This window comes from Xenopus laevis, chromosome 5L, assembly GCF_017654675.1.
Source record: "Xenopus laevis strain J_2021 chromosome 5L, Xenopus_laevis_v10.1, whole genome shotgun sequence".
NCBI lineage: Eukaryota > Metazoa > Chordata > Amphibia > Anura > Pipidae > Xenopus > Xenopus laevis.
Genome location: NC_054379.1, coordinates 67,554,448 through 67,580,124, shown reverse-complemented (window position 1 = coordinate 67,580,124; position 25,677 = coordinate 67,554,448). Strand labels below are relative to the sequence as shown.

The 25,677-nt window shown below is 41.7% G+C and overlaps 1 protein-coding gene across 1 annotated transcript; it reads left to right on the top strand.

The window, feature by feature from the left end:
- The first annotated feature begins 19 nt into the window (after positions 1-19).
- serinc1.1.L (serine incorporator 1, gene 1 L homeolog) lies at positions 20-17,435 on the top strand. The gene is made up of 10 exons (XM_018263215.2): positions 20-196; positions 7,604-7,765; positions 8,192-8,385; positions 10,917-10,996; positions 11,448-11,585; positions 11,823-11,992; positions 12,159-12,249; positions 12,572-12,713; positions 13,950-14,177; positions 15,892-17,435. The coding sequence occupies exons 1-10, from the start codon at positions 158-160 to the stop codon at positions 16,028-16,030; spliced, it is 1,383 nt and encodes a 460-aa protein (XP_018118704.1). The 5' UTR covers positions 20-157; the 3' UTR covers positions 16,031-17,435.
- Positions 17,436-25,677: the final 8,242 nt, after the last annotated feature.

Below are 25,677 nucleotides of genomic sequence, written 5' to 3'. Positions count from 1 at the left end.
CTTCCTTTCTTTATTTCCTGTTACATGTGACATGCAGCTCACTGCCATTGCTACATAATACTGGAAGTGACGATTCCAGTTGTCCCCACCCAAGTCAGCTGTCTGTTTTGTAAACAAGCAAAAGAGAATTTTTATTAGACCGCATCAAGAGAGCAACATGGGAGGCGTCTTGGGACTCTGCACTGCGGCTAGTTGGGTAATGAATGCTCTATGCTTTCTGGGGGAAAATAGATCATTTCCTATAGTACGTGATCATGATAGCCACATCACAGTTACATGGGACAATATGGGTGGTGTTAACCCACAATTGTTTTAGTATGGGACCGCTGGGCTTTCTGGGAACGGGTTTTTGAAAGGTTTACATTATTTTTGTTAGGATCATTTGCTCCTAGTTAGGTTCCATTTGAATGCTTCGGTTTCCTGCAGCAATGACACTTTGTCATAGTAGACTTGTTACAGCCTCTGTTTTCACACCCAAATAATTTGCTGATTGTTCTTTCGTTTACTGACCTTTTGTGAAGCATGTGCAGGGGATTCTAGATTTATTGCAAAATATCTGAATGACATGCGTTTTTTAGCTTTTTTTTCTTTTTTTTTCTTTTGTCATACTCATAACGTTTGAAATCTCTGTCAAGCATTATCAGATATATAGTATTTGGTGGCACAGGCATCATATAATACATCTGTTTGGCTACAAAACAAACAGATCTGTTTCTCTTGCCTGTAATCTTTTACAGGCTGAACTTTAACTTTTTAGTATCATACCGATCACACTTAAGCTGGCCATAGACGTTGAGATTTTTAAAAGATCAGATCCTGATCGTGAGACCACGATCTTCTCAGGACGATCGTACCAATTTACCATCAACTAAAAAGACCAATTTGCCAGGAAAACAAAGGGGAGCTGCCTGCTTGGCCCTACAAACATAGATAGATTGCACTGGGACCGACAAAGATTTTTTGACCTGGCCGATCAATTTCCTGACAGATGTCAGCCGAAAAATCGTAAGATGTACGATCGTTCGAATCCCACTAACCGCACGATAATTTCGAAGGATTGGTCGGGCTTCCCTAAAATTGAACGTTCGGCAAGAAGAATCGTCGCGTCTATGGGGAGCTTAACTGTTGAACATTATACTTAGACATTGTTAGTGTGTTAGTTGGGTTAGTCATTTTTACTGTCTCCTCTGCTAAACAAATTATATTTCCCATGACTGCAATATCCAGTGTAGTATTTATTTTGTTACTGAAATTAAATAATGAAAATGTAATAACTTACAAGAGGTCACTGAATCGCGCAGCAGTCATGTGGTAGTAAAGATCAGATGTGCAGTTTTCTGTATATGGGGCTTGGCTGCATATCACAGAAATTAAATTTGTTTTAGTCAAGTACTGCTGGCCTGCTCATTGTAAATGCACATTATTGCCTGTAAACTTCCCTCAGAAAAAGGTGCAAAAAGGTAATTTTGGAGATCATTTACTACTGCAACTGTTCCAAAGTTATAGTAGTAAGTGTAACATTTTTTCTGGAAATGCAAGGTGCTTCTTGCGCCTGACTTGCATCAAAACACAATTATTTATGTAATGATGCATTGGGCACAGCTGACTTAAAGCTAATTGTATTGGGTTAGTGTAGATTTTAATGGATATGTAATAAAGATGGTTTTTAACTTTAATTTATGCAAGAGTAATAATATTCAGTTACCAATTTACTAACTATATTTATTAACTATATTTATTAACTATATTTGCTTGCACAGAGAAATGTGTATTTTCCGAGTCATGTATAAAGCACCTGGTTCATTCTTGTCATCTAATGATGGCAAGTAGATTTTGACATAATGATGACATGAATATTTTTAATTGGAATTCTAAAAGTGTCTACAGAGTAATACACATCATTCACTTAATCTGCATAGGGCCACTGCCCATGAGAATTACAGCTGGTACTGTGGTTGCCCTTTAAGAAGGTGTTTACTGAATGTATTTTACAATGGAGGACTATTTGGATTTTCTCTTGCCTAGATTGGGGGACAGGCACCATGGGATGAAGATCCTGTTGCTTGGAGAAAGGACACTAAAAGGTTAAAGTGGCTCCTCCAACTCCTGCTCTGGGCTTCTTCCCCGCCTACCTCCTCAATCCTCAGTTTTCTTTTAGTGTCCTCAGAAGGACGATGGACGCTTCGTGGCTGGGAGCAATGGTACAGATTTAAGTATCATGCCACTACTGGGGGTCAGTGTTTCTCTTCCAGAACCCCTCCAGCCAAGGACGTCTGATCTGAAGATGCTCTATAGCCTTCCCGCTCTACGGAGGCTGCAGGCTGGGGAGCTCCCCCCCACACTACCCTGGGCACCTGGTTCCCGCTCTCCGGAGGCTGCACCAGTAGCCACAACGGAGGGTATACCTTTTATTGAGCATTCCTGGCTGGCACAAGAGGTAAGTCAATTCCCTCCTCCCTCCCCCCATTACATGCTGCCTGTCAGCTCTGCAGAAAGGCATTTAGTTTCACTTTCACTGCTATTCTCTGACAAAGATTTCCCTAGGCACATTAGTTTCACTTCTATTCTCTGATGGAGAATTCCCTACAGGGGGACATAGGACACAGCTTCTTCTATCTGTCTCCCTCTTGTGCCTGTAACTGCATTTTTACCTTCCTCACAGGTTCTCAGTCCCATCCCCAGCGACCTTTTGCGCCACTATCTGGCGATGCGCCTATTTCATTTTGCATGTGTGACTGCACACGCACCTCACGGGCGTCATCTTACTAAGGTACTATACCAAAGCCCGGGAAACCTCTCTGACGGCCATTTTGGATCCGCATCTCTCTCCAGTACTGAGCGTTTCTAGCCTCACTGGGGGTCATTTATCAACACAGGGCAAATTTGCCCATGGGCAGTAACCAATCAAATAGCTGCATTCATTGTTCTACTTGCAGCTGGCTTTAAAAAGTAATCACTGATTGGTTGCTATAGCTAACTGCCCATGGGCAAATTTGCCCAGTGTTGATAAATGAGCCCCACTGTCTCTCACAGAGAAGAACAAGGCACCATTCCTTCCTACCTTGGTGAATAGGTAGTTACGCTTCCCTTACTCTTTCTCTAGGGGATTAACACTTCCCTCTCTCTATGGGACCTACTGTGGGGTTTTTCACTACTTCCCTCTGTCTCCACAGATCGTAATCTAAGGGAGAGGCGGTTCACTCCTCTGGACCCTCCTAATATTCCCCAATATCTTTACTTACTGGGTGGCACTATACATAGTATAGCCATGACGGGCAGGGCAGATGACCAGTCCCTTCCCAAGCAGGCAACTGCATGTACCACCAATGCAATTTAGTATTTGGCATAGGCTACTTGCAGACTTAAATTTGCTAGTGTTTCGGCTGAGCCAATATGTGAAGCCTGTAAGACTGCAGCAGTCACTGCTCAATTACAATCCCACACAGCCCTACCAGCCAGCTCTGCGACAGCTACGGCTAATCAAACGAGCTCGGATTCTGAATTGGTGTGCGCTCTATCTCTAGCGGGTCTACAAAACCTAGCCAGAATTCCAGAGACTCTAGATAAGGTCCTACAGCACCTATCTACACAGCCTCACAGACCGGTCGCTCAGCAGTCGGCCACAAAGCGACCTCCCCTTTCCCCCCCTGTTTTGCCTGATGAACAGGAAGAGGCATCGGGAAGAGGGACAGATCCCATCCGCAGATGAATAGGATCAGGATACCTCTAGATCACAATGAGAGGTCGAGAGCCTTATTCAGGAACACCCCACCTTTAGCAGAGCCAACCAAAAACATTTTCAGGAGGCAAAAGAAGCCTTCTTGTGTCTTTCCAGCCTATGAACAGCTGGATGACATTGTTAAAGCACAATGGAAAACGCCAGACCATAGAGTCCAATTTTCCAAGCGCTTTACTCATACTTATCTTTTTACTGTATAGACCTTGGTCTTCACCCCCAGCAGTGGACCGACCGGTCTCGAGATTGTAAAAGACAACCACCATTCCTTTAACGATCCTATCGACAAACGTCTTGAGGGTTTCTGCAAGTCGATTTTTACAACTCTCTGACCTATTTTTGCCACCCCATGGGTATCCAGGTCAATGGAGGTTTGGGTGGAACAGGTGGCCCAACTCATGGCTCAGAAGACCCCTCCACAGACCTCTTTCTAGCTCCGATAGCGGACACAAACATAAATATTTGCGTAGCAGTCCTGGACGCGGCTAAGCTCGTCTCAAGGGCTTCGGCATAATTCATTGCAGCCAGATGTTTCCTTTGGCTAAAGAACTGGTCAACAGATCTTACCTTGAAGTGGTCTCTACTTGGTCTCCCATTGTCGGAAAACAACTTTTTGGCGCTGAACAGAGAAGGTAAATTCTCAAGCTACAGGAGGCAAGAGCACTTTACTTCTGCAAAACAGACCCAAGAGGACTACCTTCAAAAGGCAACCATTTTTTCGTCCCTTTCGCCAAAATCAGAGCCAGAGGTCAACACGAAAAACAACAAGCTCCAACCCGCCCCAGATTCCAGTCAAGGCAGAGCACTTCTTGGTCAGGAAGCAGAGCAGCACCTAAGCCCGCACAGGACAAAACAGCCTCCGCATGAGGAGGTGCCCACCCCCGAAAGCTTACCCTTAGGCGGATGCTTAATTCACTTTCGGGAGGTGTGACGGCAGAGAGTACTGGACCCCTGGGTCCTACAGATCATATCTATCTCATAGAATTCACTCAGCTACCTCCGAGGTGATTTTCCATCTCAAGGCTCCCTAGCGGAGAACCCAGGCACTCAGCGTTCCAAGGGGTTCCACACGCCCTGACCGCCTCTGCGGAAGTAATGGCGGTCCCTCAAAGGGAAAGGGGCTTCGGTTTCTACTTAAACCTGTTTATAGTACCCAAAAAGGATGGATCTTTTCGCCCGGTGCTAGACCTAAAGGCACTAAACGACCATGTAAAGAAGCACCACTTCAAGATGGAATCCATCCAGTCAGTCCTAATGTCCCTGGACTTAGAGGATTTCATGGCGGTGATCGACATCATAGATGCATACCTGCATGTCCTCATACATCCCGACCACCACCGGTTCCTTCGCTTTTCAGTGGCAGGAGAACATTGACAATTCCTGGCACTCCCCTTCAGACTATCCTCTGTTTCAAGGGTATTCACAAAGGTCATGGCTGCGGCTCTAGAGGACCTGCGACTGCAGGGAGTCAGTGTCATACCATACCTGGACGACCAACTGGTAAAGGCCCGTTCCATGGCACTGGCCGCAACTCTTCTCCAGACACTAATGCTGTTAGGCTGGCAGATAAACTTCCAAAAATCTCGATTCATACCTTCTCAGAGTACAGAATATTTAGGGCTTGATCTAAATTCTTCATTGGGAAGAGCCTTCCTTCCCCCAATCCAAGATTACCTCAATGCAGGGGCTCCTGTCAGCTCTGCAGAAAGTGGATCAGGTACCTTTACGATTGCCATGAGTGTGCTGGGGACTATAGTGTCATCCTGCAATTCCATATGCGCAGCTCCACACCAGAGCCTTACAGAGACTGTTACTCCAACACCAGAGGAGGAACTATCAATTGGTGGCTTTGACCAACACCACATCAGTCAGGAAAACCCTTCCCCAATCACCAGTGGACAGTCATCACAACAGATGCCAGTCTACAAGGTTGGGGAGAAGTATTGTGAGACCAAACAGTACAGGGACATTGGTCACAGAAAGAACTACTCCCCATCAACATCCTGGAATTAAGAGCAATCTACCTGTAATTGCTCCAATGGTCAGGCAGACTTCAAGATCTCAAGGATTCTGGTTGTCCACTTCTTCTGCCGGTATATTGTGTGTCTGTTCTCCCTCAGACTCAAAGCAAGGATCCAAAGTTTATTTTCTCCATGAACCTGACCTCGTGCTGTGAGCGCTGGTTTTCTTTTGAAACTTTGGATCCAGACTTCAAAGATCTACCTGTAAGAATACAGTCAGACAATGTGACAGCGGTAGCTTACATCAACCACCAAGGAGGCACAAGGAGTCAAGCGGCCCTCGCAGAGGCACATCAAATTCTTCTGTGGGTGTAAAACACAGTACCAGCTATCTCCGCAGTTCATATCCCTGAAGTTTATCAGCGGATACACCTTTACACCTTCCAGACAGAATAGATCTGTTATCTCAGGGACTGATCCTCCACCCGAGTTCACCATGGCTGGCTTTAACGGCATGACACTTGAAGCCATAATCCTAGCCAGATCAGGAGTTCCGAAAAAGGCCATACCGACCTTACTAAGGGCCAGAAAGCCCGTCTCCGCATGCATCTACCACATGGTATGGAGGACATTCATATCCAGGTGAAAATCTAAAGCCAAAGATCCATAGTCTTGGGACGAAAGTAGCCTATTGTTATTCCTTCAGGAGGGTTTAGAAAAAAGGGCTGTCACTCAGCTCACTGAATGTTCAGGTTTCAGCCTTATCTATCCTTTTTCAGCAGCAGCTTGCAATGCTGCCCAACATCAAGACCTTCCTCCAGGGAGCATTGAGGATGATACCTCCATACGTCATACAATCCCTCCCTGGGATCTCAATATGGTACTTTCCATATTGCAGGAGCAACCGTTCGAGCCATTGGATTCAATTCCATTACCTCTGCTGACTCTTAAGGTAGTTTTCTATTAGCCATCACTTCGGCTAGACGAGTTTCAGAACTAGCAGCTCTATCTTGTCGTCCACCATTTTTGATTTTTCACAAGGACAAGGCGGTGTTGAGACCTACTCTGGATTTTCTTCCGAAGGTGGTGTCAGAGTTCCATCTTAACCAGGACCTGGTGGTTCCTTCATCTTGTCCTGAACCAAAGACAAATTTGGAACAGTTACATAACGTAGATGTGGTTCGTTCTCTCAGAACATACACCAGGGCTACCAAGAGTAGAAGGAAGCTAGGCAACCTCTTTGTCTTACCAGAAGGACCACGGAAAAGCCTTAAGGCATCTAAGGCCACCAATGCAAGATGGATTAAGTCAACAATCTTGAAGGCCTATGAGGTACGAGGTAATGCCACACCCTTCCGGGTTCAGCTCATTCTTCTTCTTCGCTCAGCACTTCTTGGGCGGTTCGCCACCAGGCTTCAGCAGAACAGGTCTGTAGGGCTGCAGTGTGGTCATCCACACACACCTTTTCCAAATTCTACAAGGTGCATACATTCTCCTCAGCCGAAGTGAGCTTCGGCAGGAAAGTGTTGCAGGCGGTTATTCCCGGAAAACAAGGGGTAGAAAGTCCCACCCTCATGGGTAGCTTTGGGACGTCCCCATGGTGCCTGTATCACCCAATCTAGGCAAGAGAAAAATAGATTTTTGTACTTACCGTTAAATCCTTTTCTCTTGTCCTACATTGGGGGACACAGGCCTTCCCTCCCTGTATTAGTTCAAGTTAACGTTGATCAGTTAATATCTTATATAATTTTTATTGTTCAAATACCAACAAGTTCAAACAGCAGGTGGTTCATACCGTGCTTAGATGTATACTTCCCCTTTAATCTTATGTGTCGTTTTTTTTGTAGCTGCAGAGCAGTGCTCACTGCATCAAAGTATCCACTTAACTGTGAACTTTTTTCTCTAGATTCCATGTCTTTGTGGAAGTGCCCCATGCCTGCTGTGCCGATGCTGTCCCAGTGGAAACAACTCAACAGTTACCCGGCTCATCTATGCCTTCTTTTTGCTTATTGGAGTGGCAGTTGCATGTGTGATGCTGATACCAGGAATGGAGGAACAACTAAAGAAGGTTAGAAGAAATTTGAATTCACTGGGAGTAAAAATTAATTTATTTTTTGATCGTTTAAATTAAAAAAAAAAAAACCTCAGTACATTTGACCCATAATGTCAAGTGGCACGCCATGTTTCTCCCTTCTCCCAGTAGTTATTTGAGCTGTGGATGGTTTTTACTTTTTACAAAAAGGTACATCTTAAAAAGCTTGGTTAATTAGTTGTCAATAAATTCTAGTTTAATGTTGGCAGGATTTACGACTCCTGCATCAACTACAGTTTTGTTCCTAAGTATGAATACAAATATGCTCACAATGAATCATTGAATACATGTTTCGTAGTTGTCCTGTATTCTTTTTTTGAAAGCAATGATAATGTTTTTTGTGCCAGCAAGTAGATACATTTAACTTCTCCGCTGATTTGCTTGACTGAATTTCTGTTACAGATACCTGGCTTTTGTGATGATGGGATGGGTTCCTCAATACCAGGAATTAGCGGTCACGTTAACTGTGATGTGCTTGTTGGCTACAAGGCTGTGTACCGGGTTTGCTTTGGAATGGCCATGTTTTTTCTACTTTTTTCCTTACTTATGATAAAAGTGAAGAGCAGCCAGGATCCCCGTGCTTCTTTGCATAATGGGTAAGACACTTGCAGAGATGGTTGGTGATACATACCAAATCACAATAGTGACTTTAGTAATAACTTTTTACCAGAATATTGATTATAATGGATACCGAAAAGGTGAATGTTCTAAATCAGTTCTTTTTTTAGTGTATGCAACAGAAGAATCAGAATTTCAAGATCCACCCAATAGGGGCACAGATGGCTCAGTTCATTCAAGTCAATGGTTGACAGAGCATATAGTACATAAAGGTTTATTCAAAATTAATGTGCACAAGGCACTAGTGCTAGCTACATGGAATACACCATCTGTTAGGAACTTAGTTCAGTTTTAGCCAGGCCTTTATTTCTCTGAATCGTGTTCATCTGGTGTGGTACCTTTAAATTGGATGAAATTCCAATATTTAAAAAAGGAATTACAGTCTCAAAAGGGCAGATATAGGCCCATAACGTTGACATCTGTGTTGGGCAAATTATTTGTAGTTAAGGAAATGCATTCAAATTTATGTTCTGGAGATGACATTATGAGCAGTAATCAGCATGGGTTTATGATGGATAGGTCATGTCAGACAAACTTGATTGCTTTTTATGATGAGGTAAGCGGTTAGAATAGTGGGGTTGCAGTGGATTTCACATTTAATAAAGGTGCCCCACAAACTGCTTTCTGAACTTTTGTTATTGGTTATGCTTTGATAGAAAAATGGCTACAAAATTGTGTGCAGAGGGTGGTTGCCAATGGTATATTCTTTACTTGGAGGAGGTTCTTAGTGGGGTCCCACATGGTTCTGTATTGGGTCCACTTTTATTTAACTTGTAATGATTTAGATGTGGGTATTGTAAGTAATGTATCAGTTTAGATTATACAAAACTATGTGGCCTAGTTAATTTAATCCAGGATCTGAGAAGGGGTGCAAAGGGCTGAGTCTCAGCCTTCATTTATGTGCAGTGCAAGATTCAGTCTTCTGTGACTGCACCGGGAGCTATTGCGTCAGCCTGGGCATAGGCACAGGAAGTAGATTTTGGTGCCGAAATGCACTACAATAATTGTAGTGCAGGAGGGTTGGGGTGGCACATAATTTCCTCCCGCCTGTCCGTGTTTTTGTGAATGTTATAGAAAATAAACTTGGCTGTAGAAAGCAATGTCAGTCAGCAGCCATAGATTTGCGGGATGACAGGGTCAATATTCCCCTAAACAAACCACTGCAAGGTCCAATTTAGAATGCGGCATGCAGTTTTGGTCTCCAGTGCTTAAATGGGATGTTGTTGAATTTGAAAGAGCCGATAGAGGGGCAACAAAGCTGGTAAAGTATATGAAAAGTCTTGAGTTATAAAGAAAGACTGGCCAATAGATGTTGAGATTTTATTCCTAGTACAATGAAAGTTCAGATCCCATTGTTCATTCCAATGCCACAATCTAAATTAACTATTCAGATTTAAAATGTAAGATTAAATAGGAAAAATAACAAATCTGACAATGTTCTGGCCATTAATTGACAAACCGCAATTGTACAAAAGTTATGTCCTGGAAATAGTAGTAACAGTCACCCATGGATATCATCAGATAGGCAATACATGCAAAGATATATCTGTTAGCGAACAGAAATTTTCTAACTTCTCCTATCGACTAAACAACAGATCACCATGGTACGTAATTGTTGGGATGATTACGCCACAGAAGGTCCGAATATTGTACAAAACTTCTTTTTGTACGATTATATCTGAGCTTCTATGGCCAGCTTAAGGGTTGTTTATGCTTGATAACAGGCGCTTAAGGGGGAAATATAACTATGTATAAATATAGAAGGGGACCATATAATAGACTCTCTTAATACTTTATTTACCAGTAGGTCCTTCCAGCAGACACAAGGGTGTCCACAGAGATTAGAAGAAAGGAGGTTCCATGTTTTATTTTTGTAGTTATTTCGCTTTTTATTCAGCATTCTCAAATTTGGTATTTCATCAGCTGGTTTCTAGGGCCTTATTTTTCCTAGCAACCATGTAGTGGGAATATAAATAGAGAGGGCTTCTAAAAAGATAAGCAATAAAAATAACATTATAGCCTTAATAAAATAAAAGTTATAGCCTCACAGTGACTGCTGGGGTCAGTGACCTCCATTTGAAAGCTGCAAAAAGTCAGAAGACAAAGGGAAATAATTCAACAACTATTAAATAATAAATTATGAAAAGCAGTTGCAATGTTTTTAGAAATAAGGCATTCTATAACATACTGAAAGCTGAACCACCCCTTTAATATTTGGAAATAGGTTTTTAACAGTGAATATTGTGATGCTGTGTACTGACAGTATCTATTTTATTTAAAGATCTTCTAGAAAATAAAAGCTACATTAAATTAATTGACTTTCTGTGGTGTGAAAAAAATATCACAGAAAACTAAATTTTAGTGTAAGATGTATTATTATTCACTGAAATGAGAGAACTGGTCTAAAGTCTAAATATGTGAAGGCACTGGCTATTCGATACATATATTCTCTAGTGAATAGTTGGTACTTGATAAAAGTTATAAAATTGTTATAATTTGCTTTTCTCAGATTCTGGTTCTTTAAATTTGCGGCAGCAGTTGGAATCACTGTTGGAGCATTTTTTATTCCTGAAGGCCCCTTCACAACAGGTGAGAAACGTAAGATACTGCCTCCTTCAATTCATTGAGTCATGTTTTCTTTCATATTCATTTCACTAGAAACCCTTTTTCTTACATGTTTTATATAAAGGTATACTATAAAAGAGGGTGCAGTGATAATTTTTAACTAATAATGTTAGTCCTGAAATGGTGAACCCATCTCTCTTCTTCTTCTTTTTCTAGCTTCTCTTCTTCTTTGTCTCTAGTCTCTAAAAAAGTTATGGAAAATGCTCAATAAAGAAAATCTTTCAGAATAATGTTAGTCCTGCATCTTTTAGATTGAGGGCCAAGTAAAGTAGACCTTTGCTTTATTCTCAAAGGCAACCTACACTATGGCAGGTGTGCATCTGCAGTTCACATACATTCACACTGCAGTTCCAAAAACCTTTAGCACTAAGAATTTTTTTTTAATTATCCATTTTGATTTCTTTCTTTTACACAGTTTGGTTCTATGTGGGCATGGGTGGTGCTTTCTGCTTCATCCTCATCCAACTGGTGTTGCTTATTGATTTTGCCCATTCTTGGAATGAATCCTGGGTGGAAAAAATGGAAGAAGGGAACTCAAGGTGCTGGTATGTAGGTATGTATATTACGGCTTTGTTCTCAGAGTAGTTTTCTTACTTAATCCAGAATGCATGAATTGCCCCATTTTACTGTAATCTTGTGGTTGAAAAATAGACCCACTGTTACTTATTTCTCAGTGTACAGATGAATACTAATGCACCAATAAATGCATAACATAAAAATGTTGCAGGTAAACTTAAAAAAACTGCATTGTTTAAACTGGTATTTTTTTTCTATATTTCCTCCTTCACAGCTCTACTCTCTGCCACAGGGCTTAACTATGTTCTGTCACTGGTGGCTATAGTCCTTTTATATGTTTATTATACCTACCCTGAAGGTTGTGCAGAAAACAAGGCTTTCATCAGTGTAAATATGCTGCTGTGCATTGGAGTTTCAATAATGTCTGTTCTGCCTAAAATCCAGGTATGTCAATTCCCCCCCCCCCTTTTTATGGTATTAGTGTGATATCAGCATAAACATGTATACTTGTTTTCATCTGTACCTTACTCAAGAACAAACTCACATTATCTTCTTCTTGTTATATCCTTATAACCTTACTTGAGAAATTCTGTGTTGTGTTGTTTTAAAGGAATCTCAGCCCAGGTCTGGTTTACTGCAGTCTTCAGTGATAACTGTATACACCATGTATCTAACGTGGTCAGCAATGACTAATGAACCAGGTATTTACAAAAGGCTGCTGAAATGAAATGCTTATTCTAGGCAAGCAATCAGAAACTGTGTGAATCGCTAATGATTTTGTATTGGTACATTATGTCTTGTTTTCTGAAAGAGAGAGGCAATGCATGAACCTCGTTTAAGAGAAGAAACTTTGAAGAGCTAGAAAATACAATTTAACATCCATAGGCAAACATGTTACCTTTTTCAGCAGTTATTAGTGTGCGTCATATCCCTAAAGTGTTTAATTTAATGGTAGACTGATTTGTACAAAAATCTTCATTTCATAGCTGCTGTATAAACTGTTGTTTTCCCTATATCTTGCAGACAGAAAATGCAACCCCAGCTTGCTGAGTATAATTGGTTACAATTCCACAAGCACTCCAGGGCAGGTTAAGGTTGTGCAATGGTGGGATGCTCAGGGCATCGTAGGACTTGTGCTGTTTTTGTTGTGTGTTCTGTATTCAAGGTAAGGAGTAAGTTTCACTTTACATGCATGATAAATTGAATACAATCACTGCTAAAAGTGATTAGTATTACTATAAGTGATATTATAAGAATCTTGGTAACTCTTCATTTCTAATACCTTAATAGACACATAGGGGCACATTTATCGAGGGTTAATTAACCCTCAAATTCGACCCTCGAAGTTAAATCCTTCGAATATCGAATGCGAAGGATTTAGCGCAAATACTTTGATCGCTCGAAATAAAAATCATTCGAACGATAAAATCCTTTGAATCGAACGATTTTAATCGATCAAAGTATTTTTCTTCGATCAAAAAAAGCTTAGAAAAGTGATGGGGAAGGTCCCCATAGGCTAACATTGTTCCTCGGTAGGTTTAAACTGCCGAAGTATGTAAAAAGTTTTTTTTTAAAGAGACAGTACTTCGACTATCAAATAGTCTAACGATTTTTTGTTCGAATCGAAGTCGAAGGTCGTAGTAGCCTATTCTATGGTCGAAGTAGCCAAAAAAATACTTTGAAATTCGAAGTATTTTATATTCGAATCCTTCACTCGAGCTTAGTAAATGTGCCCCATATTGTGTGAAAAACAAGAATGTGCCAGTGCATTATATTCGCAAATATAGATGGAATGTGCTTAAAAAATTCATGTTTTGGGTTAATGTATTAATGCACTCCGCAAATGAACCAATCAGCAGCTAGGTTGACCTGAAAGGCAACTGAAGCCTGTTTTGTGTAACTGCAGGGCACTCTCTTACAGTGCTTCTGGCAGGGACCATAAAGACATACCCACACCTTATAAGACACACAGACAGTGGCCTTAGATCTATAGGAAGCTCCAATAAACGGCCCATTTTTAAAGATATGAATTTTTAGACAAAGTGAAACCAGCACCATATATTATTTATTATTGCCTACAAGTACAATATTTCTATTTTTGTTTTATGCTACATGTCTCATTTTTTAACAGTGACCAAGTAACTCCTTTAAACATTGATATAAGTACCTCCATATGGTTTTGCTATTTTTTTATGTCTTCAATAAAAAGTAAAGCATGCATTTGTATACTTTTTTGCTTTTGACTTTTTACAAAACAGACTTAAGTTTTTTAATGTCACTCCGTTAATGAGTTTTAGTTAATAGCTGGATTTTAAAAATAAACTTTATAATTTCTTGTTCAAGGACTACTTGTTTTTTCTGTCAGTGTGTTTTATCATTTAATCTCCCTGTATGTCTCCAGCATTCGGACTTCCAACAACAGCCAAGTCAACAAACTCACTCTGACCAGTGATGAATCAACCCTAATTGAAGATGGTGGAAGGAGTGAGGGTTCTATGGATGATTCTGATAATGCACACCGAGCAGTGGATAATGAAAGGGATGGAGTTACTTACAGCTATTCCTTCTTTCACTTCATGCTTTTTCTGGCATCACTTTATATCATGATGACTCTCACCAACTGGTACAGGTAGGTGTTTTATAAGATTTATTCCCAAGATAGCAGTGCTGCTCTTTTTATGTCATCTGTTGGAAAGCAGGTTAAATGTTTTAAATATGTGCACCATGTTACAAGATAAGGGTAGCAGCTGATTCATCTCAATAAACTACGTTCATAATGTGATTGCCTCATATTTTGCATTCCTTTTGTTTTTTTTATAAGAACCCCTCTCCTCATGTTTAAGGGGAAGTATCAAATTCTTGATTTTGAAACTAGATGAGTTTGACCTCTGTAAACATGACCTCTAGTGACGACAAAATGCCTCTAAATATAGTTACATAGTTAAATTGGGTTGAAAAAAGACAAAGCATCCATGCACACATCCCTCCCTACTCAGATAAATTATATATACCCATACCCATACTAACTATATAATTTAGTATCACAATAGCCTTTGATATTATGTCTATCCAAAAAATCATCCAAGCCACTTCTTAAAGGCATTAACAAAATCAGCCATCACATTACCCGGCAGTGCATTCCACAACCTCACTGACCTCACTGTGAAGAACCCCCTACGTTGCTTCAAATGAAAGTTCTTTTCTTCTAGTCTGAAGGAGTGGCCTCTGGTACGGTAATCCTCTTTATGGGTAAAAAGGTCCCCTTATATTTGTCTATAATGTTCTCTAATGTACTTGTAAAGTGTAATCATGTCCCCTCGCAAGTGCCTTTTTTCCAGAGAAAACAACCCCAACTTTGACAGTCTCCCCTCATAATTTAAGTCTTCCATCCCTCCAACCAGTTTAGTTGCACGTCTCTGCACTCTCTCCAGCTCATTTATATCCCTCTTAAAGGGATCCTGTCATCGGAAAACATGTTTTTTTTCAAAACGTATCAGTTAATAGTGCTACTCCACCATGTCATGTGACTTGTGCCTGCACTTTAGGAGAGAAATGCTTTCTAGCAGGCTGCTGTTTTTGCTTCTCAATGTAACTGAATGTGTCTCAGTGAGACATGGGTTTTTACTATTGAGTGTAGTTCTTAGATCTGCCAGGCAGCTGTTATCTTGTGTTAGGGAGCTGTTATCTGGTTTCCTTCCCATTGTTCTTTTGTTTGGCTGCTGGGGGGGAAAGGGAGGGGGGTGATATCACTCCAACTTGCAGTACAGCAGTAAAGAGTGATTGAAGTTTATCAGAGCACAAGTCACATGACTTGGGGCAGCTGGGAAATTGACAATATGTCTAGCCCCATGTCAGATTTCAAAATTGAAAATAAAAAATCTGTTTGCTCTTTGAGAAATGGATTTCAGTGCAGAATTCTGCTGGAGTAGCACTATTAACTGATTCATTTTGAAAAAAAAAAATTTTCACAGGACCGTATCCCTTTAAGGACTGGAGTCCTTAAATAGCATTAATATGCTTAATCCCTTCCCTTGCACTTGTATTATTGCTAGAAAATGCAGCACTGACCAAAAACACATTTTAGAGCACAAATGTACTGGCAAAAATAAAGCAGTTACAATGCTAAACCTTACAGAAGTATCAGCACAGATTTCTATCTCTGTTGGGGAGGGAAAAAGAGAAAAATACACTAGTTAACAGGTACATACTGGAATGAACACTAAACTTTAGTTGGAATAACTAAATGATAACTTGTTTTAATGCTTTTCATTAATTGTTGTTCAGTATTCCTTCCTGAGAGCAATGTAAGCAATCTTTTGTAATGACATTTTTTCCCCTCCTAGTCCTGACTCATCCTATGAAATGATGACCAGTAAATGGCCTTCTGTTTGGGTGAAGATCTCCTCCAGCTGGGTGTGTATTGTGCTTTACGTCTGGACATTGGTTGCCCCACTGGTGTTAACCAATCGTGAATTTGATTAGTCTGGTTGAAACTGTGTGTTGTTTTATTCAGTGTAAATGTGCCAGGCTGTACAGTATTTGCCTTTTCTGCATGTTACATCTTAACATTTCTCCCAAAAGCATGTTATGGTATATGAACTGTGAGACTAGTTAATTAGAACTGCACTTCATAGGCTTCAATTGAGAATGTTGTAGCAGCCTATCAAATGAGTATACAGGAGTTGAGGTTACTTGTTTTTTTTTTTGCTTTTGAAATGTTTAATAGAAAGCAGTTTTATTACTTCATGCATTTTGCACATTAGTTACTTTTTCTTGTTGTTTTTTTTTTTGCTAAATGAAATGAGTAATTTATAGTATACTTTTTTGGTTCACTGATGCACACTTCAATTTCCAGTAGCTTAATTACTTTTATTCTCATCCCTTGAAAAATGTAAAATTATTTTGACAAATTTCCTAGCAGCATGAAAACAAGGATTTGACAGTCCAAATGGTCAGAAAAAACAAAGTAAATCTGGTGCCCCTCATAGTTGGAGCATGTAAATATGCATTCTGCCATAGAGTTGAAGGCCTCTTGTCAGGCATATGGTTGGACAGACTTACAGCCAACAAGCTAGATCAAAGTCGGTAGTATTAAAGGTGCCTGATATGACCAGTAATACCAGAAAGTGAAAATGCCATAGCTCTGTGTACAGCATTTCTTTGCAGCAACGGTCCAATTTTATGCAGGAATAATTTCTGTCCTGTTCAAAGAGCCATGAATGCCATTTGAACAATACAAACCTGTAATCACTGAATGATCCTACGCGGCTTATCAGAGACCTGAAATTAAAATTTTGGCCCCTAAGGTAATACACAAGAACAGCAATCAAAATGCTCGTCAACTTGTTACCCTTCCTATGAAAGCTGTTAGGATAGTCGGACGTTTGTTCACGAAAGGTTGTGTGTTTCCCATAGGATTACTGTGTGGAGAAGTAATAGGGGTGTTTTTACTGCCACTTCTTGTGACATTATATTAAAGATCTATTTTAATTGAGTGCCAGTCACCATGGCTAAACAGCAGCTTATACAATTAAACTATAGTTAAAAAATCTGGAGCAAACACACTTTGTAAAACTACAAGGTATTCATACAAATGATTTCCCTTTTCGGTGTTAATGGACCTTGTTGCGGCTTTTTGAACTTATATGACTATGCCAATTTAGTAGTTTGTGCAGCAGTAGTCAGTGTTGGAAATTCTAACTGAAAGGTTGAGAAGTATAATTATTCAATTTAACCTTTTGTGTAACCTTTGGATTATTGTGAGGTAAATAGTTGTATTGTCATCTATTTAGTAACTTCTTAACATAGTTAAGAGAGAACTTGTTTTGACTTGCCTTTGTGAACCTGTCTATTAAGGTGGTATCTTATTAAACATAATTAAAACAAATCCTCAGCTTTTTGCCTTTTTTATTGCCCAGCTAAGATTTAAATATCTTTAAAAATATTTTCTTTTGCTGCTTCACTTCAACAAAGTCAGTACTGAATGCACTGCACAGTGATAGATTGATAGGTATGTTACCACAGTGCTTATGGCTCTCAAAAAGTGACCTATTATCTTTTTCTGCATTGCATTTCAGGCTTTGTTAGACTCTACAACACAAACTTAACACTGCAGCATTGTTCTCTCTAGGGTAATATTGCATTTCTCTTGGCCTTGTCAATGATGTTAATACAATGTAAAATTATACAATTTATATACTTCGTACCACATAGTGTAGTGCCTACAGGTTGATATACAGGCTTTATCTATCATAGATTTAAGATCTAATTTCCATATTTTGCAACCAGACCACAGAGTTTGTGGTTTTGTTGCCTTAAATAATTCCTTGGTTTAAAACTAATGAAATTTTAGAATTAAGGCCTAATAAAACTTCGAGTCCCACAAACAATTCTTTTCTCCTAAGGTGGTAGTTCTCCAGAAAACTCACATCAATGCAATCGAAGATAAACTAGCGCTTGAAGCATGAAAATGGGGAAAGAAAGAAAAAATTTATATTTGATTTACTGACTTGTAATCATGTATTTAAAGGGATACTGTCATGGGAAAACATGTTTTTTTCAAAATGCATCAGTTAATAGTGCTGCTCCAGCAGAATTCTGCACTGAAATCCATTTTTCAAAAGTGCAAACAGATTTTTTTTTTATATTCAATTGCAGATGCAGAAGTCTGCTAGAGCAGCATTATTAACTGATGCATTTTGGGGAAAAAAAACATGTTTTCCCATGACAGTATCCCTTTAAGTTATTTGTACCATCACATTATAGTCCATGCAGATATAAACAGAAATACACACAGTGCAAGTGCATTCACTAGTTCTCACAAAATAAAGTGCAGGCAGTCTACGTTTAACACCTATGTTACAACTTGTCATTTTTTGCTATAATGAGCAATTCATTTTGATTTTAATAAATGTCATCTTTTCTATTTCTTATTATCCAAAGTAGTGCTTGTAGTGCACTTACAAACCCAAATATCGTTTTGTGCCAATCAACACCAAATGCCTCCTCTACTTAGAGATACCGACACTGTAAATGAAACCTTTTTGAAGGTTACAACATTTAAAATGTTGACAAAGGTTTGTACCAGGTTACATTTCCTAACTGATCCCCATGTTCCACTATGAGGTGTGCAGCAGTAGTCAGTTAGTGTTAGAAATTCTAACTGAAAGGTTGAGGAGTAACAATTACTAACAAATCCAGACCTATACACTAAAAACGTTCAACATGACCTACATGTAAATTTTGGTGTATATTAATATTTTGAATAGTTGTTTCTTAGTGTCCGTATTACTTATATGAGCCTATTATTATGCTGTGTAAAACAAAATCCGCCAGAAAAACAGTGTAAAATGAAAGGCAAACTTATCAAGGTGTGATATTTTATGACAAACTACAGTGGAAGCTGCTCAAAGAAAAAGCATGTAAAAAAAATTACACTGCTATGCCTGGCGAAATTATTTTGCCGTTTCTTACACCACGTAATCTCCCACTAAGTATTCAGTTTACTCCCAGATGGAGATACATTTCAGGCTTCTCATTTGTTACTGCAGGACCGAATTAAGTATCTTACAAAATTTTAGGCGATCAAATGTTAAAGACCGCTCCATGCTTCAAAACAGTGACAGATGGACCTCCACTCCAAAATTCTCATATAAGCAGATCCATGTGCATCAACCGTGGGGTTTGTAATTGTGTAAGTTTGAGACGTGACAAGAGAGGGGCATACTATTGATGTTCCTCTTTGGTGCGCGGCAGCAGTCAAAACTGTATGTGCATTTAAACTAAAATCACAAAAACGGTCAGTGTGGTCTATTGCTTTCTTCACCATGTGATTTATTGAGTGCCACAGATAAAGTATGAAATGGAAAGAAGGTGAAAAAGCAAGATAGAATAGATGATAGGAACAAAAAAAAAAGTGATCCCCAAGATTAAAAAAGGGCATATTATTCATTTAAAAACATTTCGATAGTTGAGACCATTTAAACTATGTCCTCCAAATGCCCTTGACGTTTTCTGTCGTGTCAATGTGTTAGGAAGTAATTTGTAATGAAATTGAGCCAGTAATTTCCTACTTTTTTACTATCATACACTGTCTTATCTAGCATTTGGAGGGTAGCATATTTAATATTTTCTGACATAATGCTTTCCTTGATGAAAGTGACACTGTTTTCAAACAAAGAGTTTGGAAAGGAACACGTTTTCAAGATATCAAAAAGGATTTTTGTACTTACCGTTAAATCTTTTTCTCTTGTCCTATATTGGGGGACACAGGCACCATGGGGATGAAGATCCTGCAGCTGGAGAATGGACACTAACTTGTTAACTTGTGACTCCTCCTCCTGCTCTGGGCTTCATCCCCTGCCTCCTCCTGTTACTTCCAGTTTCTACCGAAGGAGCATAGCAACCCAAAACCGAAGAGGAACGAAAGAAACCCCTCATAAATGTTAATATAATGAAAAAATTTGAATCAAAAAACTATTTACATAATGAAATCAGTGTCGAAACAGGGAGGGAAGGCCTGTGTCCCCCAATATAGGACAAGAGAAAAAGATTTAACGGTAAGTACAAAACCTCTCTCTCTTGCCTAATTGGGGGACACAGGCACCATGGGGATGTCCCAAAGCAATCCCAGAGGGCGGGACACTGTCTCCCACTCTCAGTGCTCAGTAATAACAGTCTGTAACACCTTCCTCCCAAAGGCCAAAGCCTGTGCGTGTAATCTGTAGAATCACGTGAAGGTATGATGAGACGCCCAAGTGGCCACTCTGCATATCTGTTCAACCGATGCGTGATGTCGAGCCCATGAGGTACTGACGGATCTAGTAGAACGAGCTGTGACTCTCAGTGGAGGTCTTCTACCCCGTACTGCATAAACTCTGATGATCGTGGAACGGATCCACTTGGCACTGGCAGCCTTAGAAGCCTTGTATCCTGCCTTAGAGCCATTGGGAATGAGAAGGAGAGCATCCACTCATCTGATACCCTTGGTACAATCCACATAAATTCTGAGTGCTCGTACTACATCCAGGGTGTGCAACTTACTCTCAGAGGGATTCCTAGGCTCAGGACACAGAGATGGGACTACCAAATCCTGATTCAGGTGATATTCAGAAACTACCTTGGATAGGAATTCCGGAGTGGGGCGTAAAAAAACCACCTTATCCTTGTGAAAGATGGTGAATGGAGACTTACACGACAATGCAGCTAAATCAGATACTCTGCAGGCCGAAGTGATGGCCAGTAGAAAAACCACCTTTTTCGGCGAGTGAAGGTAGAGGAGTCTTGTCTAACGGCTCATATGGGTCTTCCTGAAGCACAAACAGGACCAAATAGAGATCCCAAGGTGGCACTGGAGATCTGTTGGGAGGAACAAGTCAGATGGCTCCCTGTAGGAAAGTCCTAACATTAGTCTTCAAAGCCAACTTCTTTTGATAAAGGACGGAGAGGGCCGAAATCTGAACCCTCAGAGAGCTCAAAGCCAATCCTTTAGACAAAGCCTCCCTGCAGAAAAGATAAGACCTCTTTCTCATCCGCCCTCTGCGGGTTAGCGCCTCTGGCCTCACACCAGCCGTTCTTTTCAGCACCAGGGTCTCAAGAGCCAAGCCGTTTTAAACCCACTGATGTGAATTCGGGTAGGCAATTGGACCTTGTGTGAGAAGATCTTCTCTCTGTGGAAGAGGAAGCGGATCCTCCCTTGCCATCTCCACAACTTCTGCGAACCACGCTCTCCGTGGCCAATATGGAGCCACTAGAATGGTTAGAGTTCTCTCTCACTTTATCGTTTTGATTACCTTGGGAAGTAAGGCCAGCGGAGGGAATATGTAAACCTTGTTGAAAGTCCATGGAATGATCAATGCGTCCACCCCGAGCGGTAGTGGGTCACAAAGCTGTGAACCTTGAGATTGACCCGAGACGCCATGAGGTCGACCTCTGGCAGACCACACCTTTCTACAATTAAGTGGAAGACTTCGGGATGTAAGCTCCACTCTCCATGGTCTAAGGTCTCTCTGCTGAGGTAGTCGGCTATCCAGTTGTCTACCCCTGGTATGTGAATGGGATCTCCGGCACGTGGAGCTCTGCCCACTGTAGGATGGAGCTTGCTTCCTTCAGAGCAGCGGGGCTTCTGGTGCCCCCTTGGTGATTTACGTACGCCACTGCGGTGACATTGTCCGACTGAATTCGAACCGCACGGTCCCCGAGGTATGGGGTGAACCGTTCTAGAGAGTATCTGATTGCTCTAGGCTCGAGGAGATTGATGGATAGCGATGTTTCTTCCGAGTCCCAGAGGTCCTGAACCGTTTTCTGGCCCGGTACACCTCCCCACCCGGAAAGGCTGGCGTCTGTCGTGAGGACCGTCCATTGATAACTTGGAAAGGGTTTTCCCCCCGAGAAGTTCGGTGCGGGTGTAACCACCAAAGCAGAGAGTGTTTGACTAGTTCTGGTAGGACTATGAGTCACTCCAGGTCTTCTCGATCCTGTCTCTGATGACAAGTATGGCTTGTTGCAAGTGCCTTGTATGGAACTGTGCGTATGAGATGGCTGGGAAGGATACCACCACCATTGTCCCTAAGTTTGCATGGCACTCCGAAGTGGGATGCTGGATGAAGTCTGTAGGGATAGAATCCTCGCTCATAGGGTGGAGCGTGTCTCTTTTGGAAGAAAGGCGCTCCCCTTCCTGATGTCTAGGATGAGGCCTAGATAGTCTACCGACTGCGAGGGAACCAGATGGGACTTGTTGTAGTTGATCAGCCAGCCGAAGTCCGTTAGGGTCGAGGACAAGGGCCGTGTGTCTGTGGGCGACTTCTGCCGACGGACCCTTTGAGAAGATAGTCCAAATAGGGGGTGACCACAATCCCTGTAATGCGTAAAACTTCCAATGTTGCCACTGTCACCTTGGTGAAGGTGCGAGGGACTGATGATAGTCCGAAAGGTAGAGCGACTAACTGCCATGTTGTCCGTCTACAAAAAATCTGAGTAACTTGTGATGGGATGGGTGGATGGGAATGTGGAGGTATGCATCCTTGACATCTATTACTGTCATGAATTCATTCTCCTCCATGGAGTTTAGAACTGATTGAATGGACTCCATCTTGAAGTGAGTGTCTGACGAATGGATTGAGGGACTTGCGGTAGAGAACTGGTTTTAAGGAGCCGTCTTTCTTGGGGACGGTGAACAGATTGGAATAATAGCCCTTCCCTCTGAAGGCAGTTGGAACTGGTTGGATTGTTCCTGCAGTAGCGAGATCTTGAATGACAGAAAGGAATTTTGCCCTTTTGGAAGCGTGCACGGGAAGACAGGATACGAAAAATCTGTGGGGAGGGAGGGTTGAGTGAACTCTATGAGGAGACCTTGTGATAAGACCTGTAGAACCCACCGGTCCCTTACTTTGTCCGTCCACACCTCCCGAAAGGATCGAAGGCGGACGCCTACAGGAATCTCTTCGGGGGTGGGCACCCCTTCATGCCGTGCTGGGTTTGTCTTGAGAGGGCTTGGATGAGCCGCGTGAGGACATGCCGCTGGGTCGTTGTTTGTTCTGAAAACGGGAGCGGAAAGTGGAATTGGTCTTCTCCTTTGATTCTTGTTCCTTTGGCCCTGACGAAAGGGCCGAAAGAATGGCCTTCTCTTAAACTGGGTTCTCCTGTTTCTGGTCTGAGGGAGCAGGGTACTCTTGCCGCCTGTAGCCTGATATATTATCTTGTCTAATTCTGCTCCGAAGAGGAGCTTTCCTTGGAAGGGGAGGCTGACCACGGATCTTTTTGAAGTCAGGTCCGCCGACCAAGTCTTCAGCCAGAGGAAACGACGGGTGGCAATTGATTGAGCCGAGGCTTGGGCCACCATCTTGGCTGCATCGCAGATGTAGGATGTGGCGTCTGCAATCTGGGAAAGAAGATTGTCTGTAACCGGGTCTTCGGATCCTATCGACTGAGCCGCTTGTTCAACCCAAACTTCCATGGCCTTAGCTACCCAGGCAATGGTGAAATTGGTCGAAAAGCTGTTCCCGCCGCTGTAAAGGTAGACTTGCAGAAACCTTCCAGACGATTATCGATGGGATCTTTAAACACTGCAGCATCAGCTACAGGAATGGTGGTATTCCTAGACAGTCTGGAAACAGGGGGTCCACCAACAGAGGTGATCGCCCATAGCTCCGTGCACTCTTGTGGAAAAGGGTAAGTCTGAGAAAAACTACGGGAAATCTGAACCCTGTGGTCAGGAGACTTCCATTGTGACTTGATTATCTCTACTAGTTGCTCATAAGCTGGAAATATGGACAAGCTCTTCTTTTGTCTTAAAGATATTCTTGGCGGGTTCAACAGCAGAAACAGTATCTTCAGTGTTAAGGCAGAAAGTACCGCTTGTATGAGGCCCTCCACCTCCCTTTGTGTTCTGGGTATATCTTATTCAGGATCTAGTTCCTGATCAGACTCTTCCTCTGACTGTAGTTGTCCTTCCTCATCAGAACGGGGCATATGATCCCTAGAGAAGTCAGGAGGGGAGGTTGTAGGCCATTTGGAATCTGAGGGTGTACAATCAGTCGCAATTGGTTGAGATAGGTGTTCAAGGACCTTATCTAAAGTCTCGGGAATGCGGGCCAAATTTTGAATGCCAGCGAGTGAGAGGGACAAGGCCTTAACTAAATCTGATTCAGTAGTGCTAGAAGAGGGTGGGTTCTTGGGGCTACAGTCCACACACACAGACTCAGCCGAAGCTGAGTGAAATTTGGCCTTACACTCAGTACATGCCAAATAAGAGACCTGGTTGGTCTTCCGTGTTTGAGCCGAGGATTTGGGTATCCTGGGCTCTTCAGTTTTGTCTGCCATAATGCTCCTGAATAAAATTAGTTTAATTTTTTTTTTTTACTATCTCTTTAAGAGATGGGGGAGGCAGGGGATAGCCTTGGTAGGGCTGACAGGCAGATCTTTGGCTTGTGTAAGATGTGCTCTGTGTGAGAAAAGAATAGATGGGAAGGGGGGAAGAAGAGATGGGAATATAATGAAATTCCCCTTTCTCATAAGCACCCACAATAACTTCCACGAAACACCAGGTTAGCAGTCATAAGAGAAGGTTGACTTGCCTGTGTAATATGTTCCAGTCACATGCGCAGGTCGCGCCGGCTGAATTGTGCTGTTGGGGTCTAGTGCGAAGGGAGGATCGTGTGCTGCTTGTCCGATAGCGTGTATAGAAGAGCCCAGGGGAAATGTGCGACGGAGACCAAATGCACCACCACGATCTCGCTGTCGAGTCTCATGTAGGAGCGCTTCCTACACAAACCCCCTGAGCTACACATAGTGCTATCAGACAAGTTAACCCTGCGCACAGCCATAAAATATTAACCCATTCCCTGAGGGGCAAGGATTTTTGTTACTATCAGAGGGGTAGTAGGATGAGGGTCTACTCACCATATGTAGCCAGCTGACATGCCCTCCTGGTGTATATGTGCCACCCTGAAAGAAGAATATTTGTCTATAATATATTTTCACATACAGCGTATATAAACCTATATATAAACACATACGTATAGCACCATATTATGGTGTATACAACTGGTGCAGCCTCCGTAGAGCGGGAATCCAGCGCAGGGGGATATGTGAGCAAGCCTGCAGTCCTCCGTAGAGCGGGAAGGCTGTTGGGCAGATAAGAATCAGTCAGCTGGAAGGGCTCTTGAATTGGATCAGTGGCCCTTAATGTGGCATGATCTGGCCGGAGTCCTTGATCACCTGCTCCAGCCACAACTTTTCTGTGTCTTCTCCTTCTGAGGACACTAATGAAACTGGAAGTAACAGGAGGAGGCAGGGGATGAAGCCCAGAGCAGGAGGAGAAGTTAACAAGTTAGTGTTCATTCTCCAGCTGCAGGATCTTCATCCCCATGGTGCCTGTGTCCCCCAATTAGGCAAGAGAAAGCCCATTCTCTCCACTAGTTAGTACCTGGTGTTTTCCGGATAATGTATCTTTCCGTAATTTGGATCTTCATACCTTCTAGTCTACTTGGATTCAATTTGGACTGAATAAAATGGAGTCTATGGGAGAGGACCTTTCCATAATTTGTAGCTTTCTGGATAATAGGGTTCCAAATAACTTAAAATTTTCAGCACTAGCTGGTAAAGTTATACATCTTCAAAGATATCATTTA